The 15,453-nt window shown below is 45.9% G+C and overlaps 1 protein-coding gene across 10 annotated transcripts in view; it reads right to left on the reverse strand.

Moving 5' to 3' along the window:
- The window catches only part of TLE3 (TLE family member 3, transcriptional corepressor), a 65,941-nt gene that overhangs the window by 44,899 nt on the left and 5,589 nt on the right, over nucleotides 1–15,453 (reverse strand). For all 10 annotated transcript variants that reach the window (XM_078624794.1, XM_078624772.1, XM_078624765.1 and 7 more), the window contains exons 4-5: nucleotides 11,224–11,268; nucleotides 739–801 (exon numbers count right to left, since the gene is read on the reverse strand). In XM_078624794.1, the coding sequence (XP_078480920.1) occupies nucleotides 739–801; nucleotides 11,224–11,268 (108 nt within the window). The remainder of the gene's footprint in view (nucleotides 1–738; nucleotides 802–11,223; nucleotides 11,269–15,453) is intronic.

The raw sequence follows: 15,453 nt of genomic DNA on the forward strand, positions 1-15,453 counted from the left end.
CCAAATGAATCGTGCATTTTAATGGGCACCTGGAGGCCTGTGGGCAGGCATCAGTTCCCTTGTCTCCCTCTCTCTCCCCGCCCATTGGGGAAACCTGGGAGGTAGCAGCAGGCTGATGAGGGTGTGGGCACCAGGACAGAATGATTAAATCTTTAATCGCGAGCTCACTCACCCGGCCCCCCCACCCATCACAAACGTCTCTAAAACAAGCTTCCTTCCTTAGCATAGCATCCCCACACAACCGACCCCTGCTGCCTTCGGCCCGGACCGACTTCCCTCCTCTCTTAACTCGCCCGCTGCACGCCACCAACCCAGACTCAACCCTGACCCTCCAAGCAGCTGAATGAGAACACACAGATGAAAACCCTTGGCTGGGAAGGGAAAAAAAAACCCAACACATTTTTTTTCCACCTGAATTGGACATTGAGAATTCACAATGTGCACCACATTGGCCTCACGCTGCTAACGGTCACCCAAACGTTCATCAGGCCATCTGCACACAATGAAGCCGCTATGCACAAAAGAATCACTGGAGCAAAAGAGAGAGACCGAGAGAGAAAAGGAGGCGGAGAGAGAGAGAGAGACACGGAGAGAGCGACAAACAGAGAGAGACAGACACTGAGAGGAACAGACAGAGAGAAGTGGTAAATAAAAAAATGTATTAAAATATAAGCGCCAAGTTGGAGACAAATGAGAGCAGACGAGCGCCGAAGCCGTCCCGCAATGGTGAGCACTTACTTCCTGCGACAAGAACGGGATGACTTGCGCAATGATGGCGTTGAGTCTCTTTGCGATCTCAGTCTGAAATGAAGATATAAAGGCATTACATTAGCGTCGCCCACCCCCTTAAAATGCTTCGTCAGGGTAGCAGGACGTCCGTACACTCAAATGAGCAGAGAAGCCGCGCAGGAGCGATTTGTTATATACTTTGTGAGCGACGGGTAAAATGTTCTCATTGAATTAAATAAAAGACATTTTCACGAGTCAAGAAAGAGCCATCAATTGGACTGAGGTTCAGTAGTTAATTGTAGAACATTAAATAACTCATAATGTTTTTCACCTGACTTGTAATTCCATTTCACCCAACCGCTACGCGACGATTTTAATGTCAGCTCCGCTCTAACTCTGCGAAGCGATAATAATACATTTATCTTCATCATCTTTTTCTCTCTCCAGTTTTACAGTTAATTCTCTGCTTTTAGATTACCCCGTGCATATCACGTTGAAACATTTCATCATACAGATCCGAATTTGAACCAAAAATACCCCAACAACTGAACGGCTTCCACAGCAAAAAAATTATCAATACAAATCCTGTGGCACCAAAATATGTATTTACGTGTGTACATTCAGCGCAAATAAAAACACAAACGTACAATAGGAGAATGCTCGCCATTGCCTACCTTACTGTTTATAAAGTACAAACTGTTCATCTGCCAATTCAAGACAAATGGCTCGTCAGCTTTCTTAAAATGTGTACGTATTCTCAGGCTCCCACAGTGCAAAGTGCCATCTCCAACCCTGAAGTCAATACTTCTCTCTCTCTGCTCCGAAGGAACATTACATGAAACAACAGCCTTGAATATATTTGTCCGTTATGAGAGAGTCCTCAAGACAAACTTGGTGAGTATGGATTATATCGTCACGTGCTTGCAAACCGCCGCCAGTGCATTTCTATAATTCCTTGCATATGGAGGTACATTTTCTTGCAATTATAGTATTATTATGTTCGTTTACCCAGGAAAGTCCACTACCTGAGTTGTAATACTCTTTTTAGAAGGGTCTAAGCAAGTTTTTTTCTTTTGCAGAAGGGAGTGATGCCGTGATGTGTAATCCCAATATGTAGCAATTTTTTTTTCCACTGGGAAGTTTGGCGAGTTTTTTTCATTGTTTTTTTAGAACTACAGGACAAAATCGGAGAAAACCAGGGGGAGACCATAGACACTCCATGCAGAAAGGCACCTGACTCAGCAATAAAAGCAAGTCCCTTCTTGCTGTGAGGCACAAGTGTTACCACTGCACCACGTAGGCTCCCTCATTAACTTCAGAACAGGGTCAAAAAAACCAATGTATACACATAGGCATTGGGCACTGGGAAATGTATTAGGGAGGTAGGCTGGGAATTGTCTGCCGAGGCAGTGTATACTCTATTTAGGCCATGCAGGAGGTATCTGTGTGTCTGCCTGGGTGCCTCAGCAGGGCTCTTATAAAGCCCTGCACGCGTGGAGGTGAGAAGATTTCAGGCTGCACTGCTCCCCGCTGATGAGACAGGGCGCGGCGGTGCAAAGGTCAGAGCATGAAAGGGATTAATTTAGCAAAAGCCAACTTCCATCTCAGAGCCAACCCCCACCGCCACCACCAGCCCCGTTAGCCCCCACTGCGCCCCCCCCCCCACCGCCTCTCACCTCTCAACCCCGCCGGCCGTATCAGCGGCTTGGAAAATGAATTAAAAATTCGGCGCTCGCAAGGCCACGCGGGTCAAGCGTAATAATCTGCTGCTGAGTCCGGAGGAGTGGAGGGAGGACGTGCGGTGTGGGTAGAGGTGGGGAGAAGGAACGGAGTGCGGGAAGACAGCGGGGGAGGGGGGGAGCCGAGGGGGGCTCGTAGGACAAGGGGGTGGGGTGGGTGGCAGCAGAAGTGGCGGCAGGGGGAGACATTCTGATTAGTCTGCCATTTCTCTTGTCAGCCTCAGTGGCGGCCAGCACTGCAGCCCACTCCACTGCTCCGCTTTATTAGCAAACGACAGAAGCCCGTGGCGGACGGGTGCACGAGGGAAAGAGGGAGGGAGGCAGGGAGGGGAGTAGCAGGCCAACAGGAAGGCTGACGGCTCACTAGCCCCCCTAATTGAGTCTACTTTGAAATAATGATTGTCCCCGGCGCAGAGCCACAGAGCCGCGGGTAATTAACATCCCTCTTTTTCGTGCATTTTGCGCAAATTGGCGATCAGAGCCTCTGCTGCAATTATCCATCCCGTTCCCCCCATAACCCCCCCCCCCTCACCGACAACCCTCCTCCCACCTCACCTCCCATTCCAAATGAAGAAGAAAAAAAATAGAAAATGGGATGATGGAACGGGAGAGAATGGTTTGCACGGCTGAGTGAGCACATAAGTAGGTTCACTCATTGTAATGTGTATTCACTGCACAGCAACCGCATTCAATGCAGCGTTGAGTATTAACTGTGTGTATTTATAGAAGACCAAAGTAAAAATAATTAAAACGCATTCGCGAAAAGAAATAAAATATAATCAACCCCCCAGAGCTGACAAGGCCCTCAACGTAATTATTTTACAATGACCAAGTGAACAACACAACCGTATCGTCGAAACCTTTTTATAATATCTCTAGATATTTCATGTCTTGTGAAAATGTGCATTGGGATGCCAAATCTGGATACAGCCACAAACAATGTTTTGTAAACAATAACACCCGTGTGGGGCACAATGACCTCACGCTCACTCGCATCTTCACCTCCTTTTCTCCTTTTGCGCCAAGCTCGCGCATTGCTCCAAAAATACTGCACTAAAAAAACACTGGCCCAATACCTCACGAGGGAACGTCCCGCCTGTCTGACAGAGTGTCAGAGACAGAGTGAGGGTTTCCTGGATAAAGCCTGCCAATTAATTATTGTTCAATTATCACGCGGGAGCCTGGCAGGCACCAAGTCGACCTCTCCGATGTGCTTTCGGGTTGTACTGCGCAATATTGGCATGATTTTCCGACATTCAACTTTGCTGAAACGTCGGACATCGTGCTGAACGTCACGTCGAACAACACGCGGTTCAATCCTAAAAACACATCGGACAGGTTGGCCGAGTTATACAGAACAACCGCGAAACCTACGCGGTACAAAGCCGACATCAATCGGAAACCGAAAACAGAACTGCCCTGAACTCAGCTGCTACGATCACGATGGGATAACACAGTCCGTGTGTCTGGCGTGTCCTTACATTCATGGGTATAATGACATTTGTTGTTACGATATTTTTTTTTCCAATACAGGAGCACCTCCCGTCATCCCCGTTGTTGTAATGTGGTTGCTATGTGTATACATGAAGAGCTGTGTATGTTTACAAGCTATTTTTACATTGTGCACGAGCACACACACGACCACCCACTCAAGCACGGTTGCACATATATCTCATTTGTTCCTGGCGAAAAAGTGGGGAGGATTGGGTGGATCCAATTTAATTTTGGATAAAAACTAATTCCCGTTCATACACATAATAGAACGCTGAGCAAATCTGGCAGAAAGCAGGGTGAAAGTCAGTATCTCAGAATTACATTTCTGTATCAAGGCATGGTGGAGAATATTTACTTTTTTCTAAATTGGAATTGTATGAAATTAAACGAGACAGGAATCAATATGAGTTTCAAATACATAAACACTGATATCCTATTGCATCATGCAAACTTCAGGAGTCATTTCCGAGGGCTGGCAACAAATCAAAATGGTATAGTTTATGAGAAAAGTCAGATTTTGGAACCACAATTGTTACCAAGTGGCAACACGTACGTCTATCTCTACTTAAAATCAGCTGACAGGATGCACTAGTTTGAATAATTATATTTTTTCATTATTTAAACGAGGATCGTTAGGTGACCTTGGCTTGGAGAGGTCTTCATCCAACATCATTATCATGGCTCATGATAATGATGATGAGGGTGTGGGGGGGAAGCACAAAATATTATATGTACACATTAACAGAATACAGTAAATCATAAACTATAGCACCATTTCCCGTTGTGTGTTGGATGTGGGAGCTGTTTGACTACACTTCAGACTGCTCAGTGCGAGTCAGTGAAGGAGAGTCCCCGTGAATGGTTTTCCTGTCACTCGTCACCAAGTCTCGCCATTGCTGGGAATTGAAATCAACTCGTGAGGCTCATGGCCCAGTACCCTATCCACCGTATCAATGCTTCACCCCATTAACAGTATTGTTATCATCATCCTCAACAGCCAATCCACTGCAGGATATAGACGCCATAATCCATCTCACCACTGTACGTGAGCTAATGACATCACTCCATCTCCCCGATGGTTGTGCTCTCGGTCGAGTTTCCTTTTGGCAGCCATTTCCTCACCAATCTCGCCCATCGGCCATCATCGCTTCAAGCAATGAGTCCTGCCCAAGCCTACTTATTTTTCTCAACAGTCAATACATTGTCTCTAATTTGCATTTCTTCCCTGACCCGCACGTTCCTCTTTCGGTCTCTCAGTATACCAGTAATGCCATTATACAATACACATGTAGATATTTATACCGTATGCCCATAAAACTAAAACATCCATATATATACACACTTGCATACATCACACAGTACAGTACTGCAATTCGTATCGCTTGACGAGAGGCTCTCGCAATAAGCGATTGATCAAATTTCAAGTCGGGTCGTTGCAAATGAGCGTCACATGTAGTATCTCATTCCGCTGACCCACAAAGCACAACAAGCGTGTCAGGATTCAATCATCTCCATCTACGTGTCCTGTCAGCACAGCACGCCTTAGCCACACGCAGCCCAGACAACATTCTTTAACTTTACTTTGGTATTGAAACAACAGCGTGATTTGTTTTCTATGGCACATTAAAAAAAAATCCCCGAGGCTTAAAAACGTATGCTGGTTTATTTTTGCTTTGCGATTTAAAAGATGGCCCTGCTTGTATAAACTTAATTCGGGATTTTTATTTTATTTCTGAGATTGTTTTAGTGTTTTTCTTTTATATCTCTCAAGAACAAACAGAGGGCAAAGATTACAAGGATAAAAAGAATCACTAAAATGGATAGAGGTTGTTTTTAAAGCTTAAATTACAATACACAGTGACCAAAGTAATATATATATAATAAGTAAAGTACTACAGAGCATGTATATATAGCAGTCAATTGTGTCTGCCATGTTGAATGTGATTTTAGCGATTATAGATAATAAATTGTACCACATTGTGCAATCCAAAATACACACAAATCCCAAGTTGAATAGAATGACAGCAACATGCAAATCTGGCCAAATGCGTGTTAATATAAAAAAAACCAAACAACGAATGATGTAAATGACATACATTTTAGCTAAAAGAACATTACTTCGAACATTTAAATAACTCGTGGTGGTAAACAATGGTGAGGGACAAAAAAAGGCCAACTTCAGTGCGTGGAAAGAATATTCTCACTGGGCTCGGAGATTGTTTTAAGTGTGCCACTCATTCAAACTGAACGTGTGATCGTTTTATTCACACCGTGTTCCTGCAAAGGTATCGTAGAATGTCCCCCCACACGTCAGGAAAGGTTGTTTTTTAAATTAAAAAAATATATAATGTCTTTGCTGTTCTATCTCAGTAGCTCACAAGTAAATGTCTTCAGGCTCCACTTCATTTTTTAAGTTGTGTCCTCCAAACCAACTCTATTTACAAGTGAAACCGTACAACGTTTATTGTAAATGTGCTGATTGGCAGACATGACAGGCTGGATTAGGGGAAAAGGCCTGAGCTTTGCGGTATGAGAACTTGTGACCACACTGGAAATGTTTTGGATATTTGACCAATATACAGCTGAAATTATTTGATTATTTGACCAAAAAAAAAAAACAAGCCATTGCACCATCTTTGGGTCTTATGTGAAATTGTATCACTCGTACTCATTCAGAACAGCATATCGGTGAACTTTTTTTCCCTTCAAAACTGATCACGCATGATGGAGCAAATAAACGTCGTACTTTTGCCAAACCAACAAATGCATACAAGCACCAGGCAATCGAATTTGTTTTAATAGCCATCAGTCCCACTCAATTTCCCGTTTTTACAAACAGCTATTCAAATTCCAATGTAACTCCCGTATCATAATAAAAAGAAACTCAGCCAGTTAATAGGTTATTAAACCGAGCCATAACAATTCATAGATAAATATTGGAAGCTTAAACAACGTCATCTCACCGTGACAGGCATATAAAAGGTTAAATCAATACGGTCGTCAGGGGAGGCCCGAGAACGACTTTACTTGTTAGCGCAAAGCCTTAATCTATGCTGCCCACCCATCCGCCCCCAAACTCTGACCAAAGGATATCTCCGCGGTGAAGTAGGAAAGCCATGAAATTGGTGGGTTGGGACAATTCCAGTTGCTACCACAAGCTCTCTCTCCTCACACAACTGACTGAGCCCTTCCACACCCATACCAGAAAAACACCCAACCCACCGAAGCCATCCCCTCCCGACCCTTTCCAATATTTTCCACCATTAACCCCCCCCCCAGCCTTCCCCATGCCCTGCCCGCATCCAGCCCGCTAGCCCGCACCCTCTCCTCTAAAGTGGTCACGGTCCGTTCCACCAAATTCCACAGCCAGATGGGTACGTGCTGCCACCCACACGCATGCAAGCACGTGCACAGACACACACAAGCACACATTGGGTGTTTGAGCACGCACGTACACACCGGCGTGTACGCACGTGTGCGTGCACGCCCGTTTGGACGCACGCCTCATTACGCAAGAAAAATGGCAATCAGACGGAAAGATAATCACCGGCTTTCGCTGGCCGCTGACAATTATTCTGCTCAAAATAATGCAAGGGCTGATGTGCCGTAATTGGCCAAGTGGCAGGCTCTTACAGTCGGCAGCAATAATTTTCGGGACTTGTGCCAAAACACCTGCAAAACAGTCAGACCTCGGGGTGCAGGGAAAAATAATCGGCATGCCAGCCCACATCAACAGCCGCATTGGGTGTATTTTATTTGGCGACACTTTAATAGGCTACATTTGTAACTGCCATCTCTCACGTTTATTACGAGCCCTCTGCCTACAACAATTGTGCTAACTTTCCTTTGGAATTTTGTTTCGACGTGCACATAGGACGTGAATGCATTCATGTGAACTTTAAGATTTATTGTAAGCTTACAGCAATCCAGGATTACGACATTAGACGGTAGACCAAAAAATTACCTAAAAAACGTTTGCCCCCTTCCAATTGTGCTGTCGTGAGATGAAGAATCCATTCGGAAATCTCACAGAAGTTTCCCCCCACCCCCCCCCGATTCAGAAAAACAGCTACAAATGATATTTTTTACAGAAATTCTCCATAAAATTCCTTCAAGTGGCCTGGTTATCCTCTTCCCCAATCTTCTATGAGACTGCCGGATGAAGTTTTAATTGATATTTGTAATTATCAGGGTTAGAATCGACCCAATTTAAGCATAAACACTGAATTTCATATCATGCTCTTATTTTGTGTAGTCACTGGTAACCAGGGCTGTGACAATCCATTCACAACACTGAGAACTCGGTTTAACCGCCTGTGGCTGAAACCTAGATTCAAACTTAGAACCTCAAATGGTGCCGGCTCACTGCTCTGACCTCTGATCCACCTGGGTCAACTTTTTTTTAATTCATATCATTCATTACAACACAATGGAAACCATTTAAACCAAAAACGTTGATTAAATAAACAATCTCAATCGTGATGTGTTCACTACTGATAAAAAACACAAATATAACCGAAACACCATTTTTGTATTGGCAACACAAACTAACAATCCACCAAATGGCACTTTTTTAATTTTTGTCACGTGCAATAGTTGATTTTCAATATAAAAACGGGAATGCACGGCCGGAGTGGAGGGTGGTTGGGAGGGGAGTGACGTCGGCACGCGCGAACCCGACTCTACGTCACCACGCAAATGTGCCACAGGGCACTTGCCCACCTGCCGGCCTGCCAGCCAGCCAAACTTTTTTTTTATAATATGGTATTAAAAGTAAATGTCACTGTCAAGCCTGGGTCATGGCTTAGCACAGTGAGCATGGTGGCCTTGCTACTGGCAACTGAAAAAGTAAGGCAAAGCCGACAATTAATCTGCACCTCCCCCCACCCCTACGGTAAGCATTCTCCGGGTTGCTGTTATTGCCAATTTAATCAACAACAACACCACCCACGAAAGTGATTCTTGTTAATGCAGGAGACATGAGCTACAACTAACGACTAAAAATGTAATCGATTAATGGTCATGGGGCAATTTATAATTATTCGATTCGTCACTAAGAATGGCATAAATGATATATAAACGTAAGAACTGACGGCAACTTTTGTTTTGGCCACAGACAGCCCAAGTACGTATTTACATTTTAGGGTACGTAATACATTTTCATGGTTTTAGAAGTATGTTTCAGCAGAATTTGTCCACACTGTGTGAAACACATTATGGCAGTCTAATGACACAATCATTCCATGTTGAATAGGTTACTGTATACATTATTTGTACAATAATATTTTTTTATATTTCACCGAGTTTCCTAGGCTTTTTACCCGCAAGCTGTTGACATTAAAAGTCAAACCACAGGTATTTCTACAAGCTAAAACCCACACACTCCCTTACATAAAGTAAGGACACGCCCCACAGCACCCACTCTCTCTCCGCCTCCCTTGAAACCACCTCATCCACCTCCCAAAACCACCTCCCCCCCACCACCCCACAAAGCCGCCGCTAACCAACCCGATAGCAATCAAAACCTGGCGGCGACCAATCACAGCGTTGCGCCATCAACACTGCTGGCTTTCTATTGATTAGGGCTGGAAAGCTGCTCACCCAACCCATAATCTGCTTAGATGAGATAGGAGATTACCACGTGCCAGCTGACATTTATTATTATTATTACTACTACAGAAAATATATTTTTAAGGCTCTCTACTTTTCATCTGCGCGTGCAATCTCCTTCTCGGAACAGCAGTAGTAAGAGTGACACCGTGTCCGCGTGTTCATCTGCAGCGGCGTGTGACATTTCAAAGTGTGCCAGGAAGTGGTGATTAATTACTGTGCGGGTTTTTTTTCATCTCTCTCCGTGCGTACGCCTGACTCCACAAAAAAAACCACGGCGACATGTGGCCTTGACAGATTTACTTGTGTCCACTTGCCCACGCACAAACGTAGGGAGACTTATGACATAAAAAACAAATACAATTCATTGCCGGGGATGGGCACTTCTCTATGTGCGTCACACAACATTAAAACGTGTCACTGTGGATGTCACTGCACCTAAAAATAACATTGGACAGTCGTGATAATTATTGCTGCTATCAAATTAGCATCACCCTGCTATTGTATTGCTAACCTGCGGCAGCACGGTAAGTGCACTTATCGCTGTACTTTATTTTAGCCAGTTGTTGGACCAGTTGAGCAGATTGAGTTCCATAGTCTACTCATTGATGACCACCAACTGGCAATGCATGTCGAGGCGATGGCTGCCAACGCCCCCCCCCCCCCCCGATGGGTTCGTGCCATTTGGAATCATCACTGTTCACAAACAATTCCTGACTTATCGCCGGTTTGCTCATCATGGCGCAAATGTTGCTGGCACAGACCTGACGTCCTCTGTATGGAGGTGATATTACTCGCGTGGAGGTGGTGTCTCCACTGCAGAGGTGGTGTCCCCAGCGTGGAGCTAGTGTCCTCAGCGTGGAGCTAGTGTCCCCAGCTTGGAGCTAGTGTCCCCAGCGTGGAGCTAGTGTCCCCAGCGTGGAGCTAGTGTCCCCAGCATGGAGCTGGTGTTCCCAGAATAGAGGTGGTGTCTGCAGTAGAAGTGGTATTCCTGGCATGGAGTTGTCCTCAGCTTGGAGCAAAGCCACCCTACATATCTTAAGCTCAAAGTCTCCCATTACTGTATACTGTGGCATTCATCGCAAGTAGCAAATAAGGTGGGTGGCATTAAACTTGTTTTTAAATGTAATAATTACACATCAAATACTGCTTTACCCCTTATTCACACTTTTAATCAATTATTTAGCAATTTCGTTTTCGAGCAACGAGGTTTATTCTTCACGAAATGGACGTTGCCGTACGCCAGTAAGGCGAATAAGTCGACAAAAAAGGTGGGGCAGCTTCATAAGCGCACGACAAACACACTTGCAGTACTCGGCGTGCAGTGGCGATCCCAGATAACATTTGCAAGGGGGAGAAAAATGTCTAAATATGTATTAACAAAAATATTTTTGTTATATTAATGAAAAATCCCAACAGTGGTCTATGACATACAACGACCTTCTAGAAATTTCAGAGGGGGGGGGGGCGGGGGTGTGCCACTGCCCCTTTTACCCTCACCCAAACCCTGGGTGCACCTGTGCTCAAATGCACACATCCAGACAACAGGATGTACACACACACAATCATGTACATCCAACGCGTGAACGCACGCTTGCACACACGGGCTTGCGCGAGAGCGCTATCAGATGAGGAAAAAAATGGGGGTTACCTGTTTGTGCATCTCGATGTTGAGGCCATAGGACATCTCGTAGTACTGTCAAAACAAAAACGGGAAAAAAGGGGGTTGGGTGGGGTGAGGGAGGAGGGGAGGACGGAGGATGGAAAAGGATGGCGGGGGTTGGGTTAAGGGTTTGGGGGGGGGGCGGAGGACGGAGACATCAGTTAGCGGCACTGGAGAGCGATCACGCGTGAAGCAACACAAAAGCATCCCTTCAGCCACACACAAAGGGGGTTGTGGCAAGGCTAGAGGTTGTTTGGGCGAAGCGAGGGTGCTGGGATGTAGGATATGATTTGGCTAAGACAGTTTTTTGAGGTTTAAAATGTGTAGGCGTATGAGCTATGCACGTGTTGTGTTTTTGTGTGCGTGCGCTGTGCTTCGAACCCGGCGACCCCGAGTTCGATTCCCGCTCACGGCCGCAAACACCAGTGACGATAAATCTGAACCGGTCCTGGGCTTCCCCTACATCGACGCAGCCTCAAATAAGTTCCTGGTAGGTGTGTAAACACTGCCACCCACCCCCTGGTGTGCCGTGCCGGCCTTGATAGGTGCTCGCTAACAGCACTTTCCCCAAAGGTCTGTTAAGACGATCCTGGGGGCTCTTTGTGGAGAGCTGGTGCAGTGGTTAGTGGACTGCATTAAGAACCCAGCGTTCAGAGCCCAATTCCGGGCCACGGCTCATATCGGTGGTAAGTGATATGCAAGCCGGTGCGAGGCCTCTCTCCCTTAACAAAACCTGCCCTTACCAGCTTGGTGAAATATAGTCACACAATCCCTGTAATGGAAGTGGTATGGGAATGCCGTTATCCAGAAGTGGATTGGGGGAAAAAAGGTCCTTAATTATTAATATTATTTAAAATATTATAGCGAATACCATAATAAAATCAGTCATCGCTACAGTTGTGACAAACAAAATAAATATTGAATGGTTTTAAACAATATTCAAATTATGTAACCGGACATTCTTGGCAACCACGTAAATGTTTGAGCTGATAGGCTATCTGCTTAATTTAATGTGAGTGGTCAGTGTGTGTGTTATTCAGGTTGGGTTGACATTTTGAGAATGAAAACAGCATTTCCTGTTTTTTTTATTCTGCTAAAATTGTACATAACTCATGATAACGAACTGGCCAAATATGTAATCCCCGTAGAGGACGTTTTTGAAAGAGTGCAGATACTCAATGAGGCTGTCATTGATAATATTGTCATTATAATATGGTTATATAGTGTACAGACGACATTTCCATGCATGCAAATAAGTTCATTTACAATGTGATGGATATTTTGTATAACAGCGTACATCTATTGTTTCAGTATAATTACGGGTTTTGTATAACCTGAATATATATGGTATGCCGTATCACATTCGTTTGTAATTATCATTTTTACCAGGCAATAACTTACATCCAAGACCCAAACCTAGTGCCCTCCGACATGCAAAATATTCGTGAAAATCGATTTTGGCCGAGCATCCAAACGTAGGACCCTCTTAAATAAGGGTGTAGACTGTAGAGACTCAATATAAGGCTTCCCTTGTACAATCGAATGACATAATCACAGTTTATTCAAGCGAGCAAACACCACCCATTGCATTACAGTATTTTGTTTATTTTCTATTTAATCCTTTCTTGCCGCATCACTAATTGCAGAAAATTTTCCAATTTGAGCCATGACACGGACACAGTGAGCCGCATTCGCAGATGAATTATTTCCCGAGTCTTTGATTAACATCCACTTCACAGTACATTGCACTTCAAATACCTAAGCATTTCCCCTGAGGGAGGTGGGATTCAAACTGTTGAACGCATGCAACGTTTTCGCCAAAAGTGAGAGGGTCACAAGAGTAACAAGGTTCATACGGTCCAGCGTGTGTGTGTGTGCGCGTGTGTGTGCTTGTGTTGGTGACTGTTTCACTGCGCCGAATCGCAGCCAGCCTGGTTCGATACCTGGCCACGCCAAACACCAGTGCCAAATAATATCTCAACCGTGTTCTAATCCTCCCCGAGGTTGACTTAACCTAAAATGAGTTAAATAATTAATTCAAATCAGCACAAGGGAAACAAAGACGGCCGCCGATATGGTGTTGACCACGCCTGCTCATTCGCGTGCAGTGTTAGCCCAACAGGAACTCTCTAACAACACCAGCCCCAACAGCTTAAGGAACGTGCATAATGGGAAATCTGTGATGTGTGTCCATGTGTGTCCATGTGTGTATGTGGAGCGGTAGTGCAACAGTTAGGGCGCAGCATTACAAAGCTGGCAACCGATTACCTGAACCGGTCCTGGGCCTTCCCTAGGTCGACTCAGCCTCAAATGAGTACCTGGTGCGGTGTGTAAACATTGCCACGAGGGAGACAAAGGCTGCCAGGCGTGGTGCTGGCCACCCACCCCCTCTTGTGCCGTACCGGCCTTTATAAGTGCACTTGACCCAACAGTCTGTTAAAGGCTACATGGGGGATCTTTGTCTTTGTGTGTGTGTGTATAGAGCGGTGATGCAGTGGGTGTGAACACCCCACTTCAAACTTGGTGATCTGTGTTCAATCCCTGGCCATGCACATCAGCAACACATTTTATCTGAACCTGTCCGGGCGTCCCCTAAGTCCACTCAGCCTTTAGTGAGTGAGCGGTGTGCAGCATATCAACACTGTGGGAGACCAGGGTGATGCCAGGAGTAGTACTGGCCACACGACGCTGTCACGTGCCGTTCCAGCCTTATTAGTGTCTCACTGACAGCTCCAGTCTCTACAGTATGCGAGGCAAAACGGGGTTGTTTGTCTGCGCGTGTAGAGGGACGCAAACACAAGGCAATCACGCCCTTTGGTGTCTCAAAATCCCCTGTAGCGCGTATTATTATAATTGTTATTATTACTCGTGTCCAACCTGCGCGCGTTTGTTACGTCTGACGAGTTTCTCATAATTTACAGAAAAGTGTCATAATTTGTTTTAAGGGAAGGGGCGTGCAACGTGCGGCGAGGCGCTTGTCCGCGCATTGCGGCCATCACCAGGAATGCACTGCGATTGTGACCGAAGAAGAGATGGTGATTGGGGGGCGGGAGTGTGATGGTGGAGGGAGGAATGGAGGAAGGGAGCGGAGGTGGGGGGCGTGGTGGTGGTGGTGGTTGGGGGGTGATGAGTGTGCGCAATGGAGCCGCTCCGGCAAAGCCACACGCGTGCACTCAAGAGCGACGTGGGGTTTTTTTCTTTCTCTCTTCCTGCGCACAGAAACCCGTGTCGCTGGGCAAATAGTGGCGTGCGATATGCTTCTGACCGCGTCGTGACACACGCTACCGGTACTACTGGTACTAATGGTAGTACTAATGGTAGTACTGTAGTTGTGGCGGTGGGGCTAGCAGTGGCGGTGATATTGGTTGGTGGTTGTGGTAGTCTCGGTAGAGGTGGTGCCGGTGGCGATATTGGTGGAAATGGTGGTTGGTGATGTCGGATGTGGTAGTGGTTTGGGCAATGGGGGTGGGTTGTTGGTGGGGGTAGGAAAGATGGTGGTGAGAATGTGGAGGGGGAGGGAGGAGGATGGTGCGTAGGCGGTGGGTGTGAGTCGCGATTGGTGATGGTGCTTGCGCTGGTGGTGGAGAAGTGGTCAGCCCGGTGGCCTCCGTGGTTGTGGACTTAAGGGCGGAGGGCGTTACCGAGGGATTGTGATAACAGCGGCACACAACGACAAATGGGCAGGGAGCCGCGCTAAGCAAACTGGGTGCGAACATTCGCCAGAGGGCGAAACTAAATCCGCGTGCTCGGGAAGAGCCTGAACCCCAAACAGAGAGAGGGGGGGAAATAATAATAATCGGAAGAAAACCCAATCATTAGTCAAATAACCCCCCCGCCCCACCCCCCACGAAAAAAAATGTTTCACACAAACTTTTAGCCTCCAAAAATGACGAGGCAAAAAGGTCGAAATAGTTGGTGAAAAAAACTATTTAACAAATACAAATGTAGTCTCTGCAAGGAAAGTGTCAACAATGTTCGTAAAAAAATGTCACCACCGAGCGCTGCGTCACGTAACAAACGTGACCTTTTGGCAGCGGCGGGATGCTCGCGAATTTGAGGCACAGAGATGATAAAATGTTCAAAGTTAAGCGCGTACGTGTGACACGCGGGCCCCTATCTTGCGTGCGAGCCAGACGTGTTTGTGCCCATGCAGGTCAACGAGTTACTTGACTGTTGGTTAACGCGCAGTTAAAGCCAAATGTGTCTCTGTGTGTTTAA

The sequence above is a fragment of the Lampetra planeri genome, chromosome 3 (genome assembly GCF_965212315.1).
Source record: "Lampetra planeri chromosome 3, kcLamPlan1.2.h2, whole genome shotgun sequence".
Taxonomy (NCBI): domain Eukaryota; kingdom Metazoa; phylum Chordata; class Hyperoartia; order Petromyzontiformes; family Petromyzontidae; genus Lampetra; species Lampetra planeri.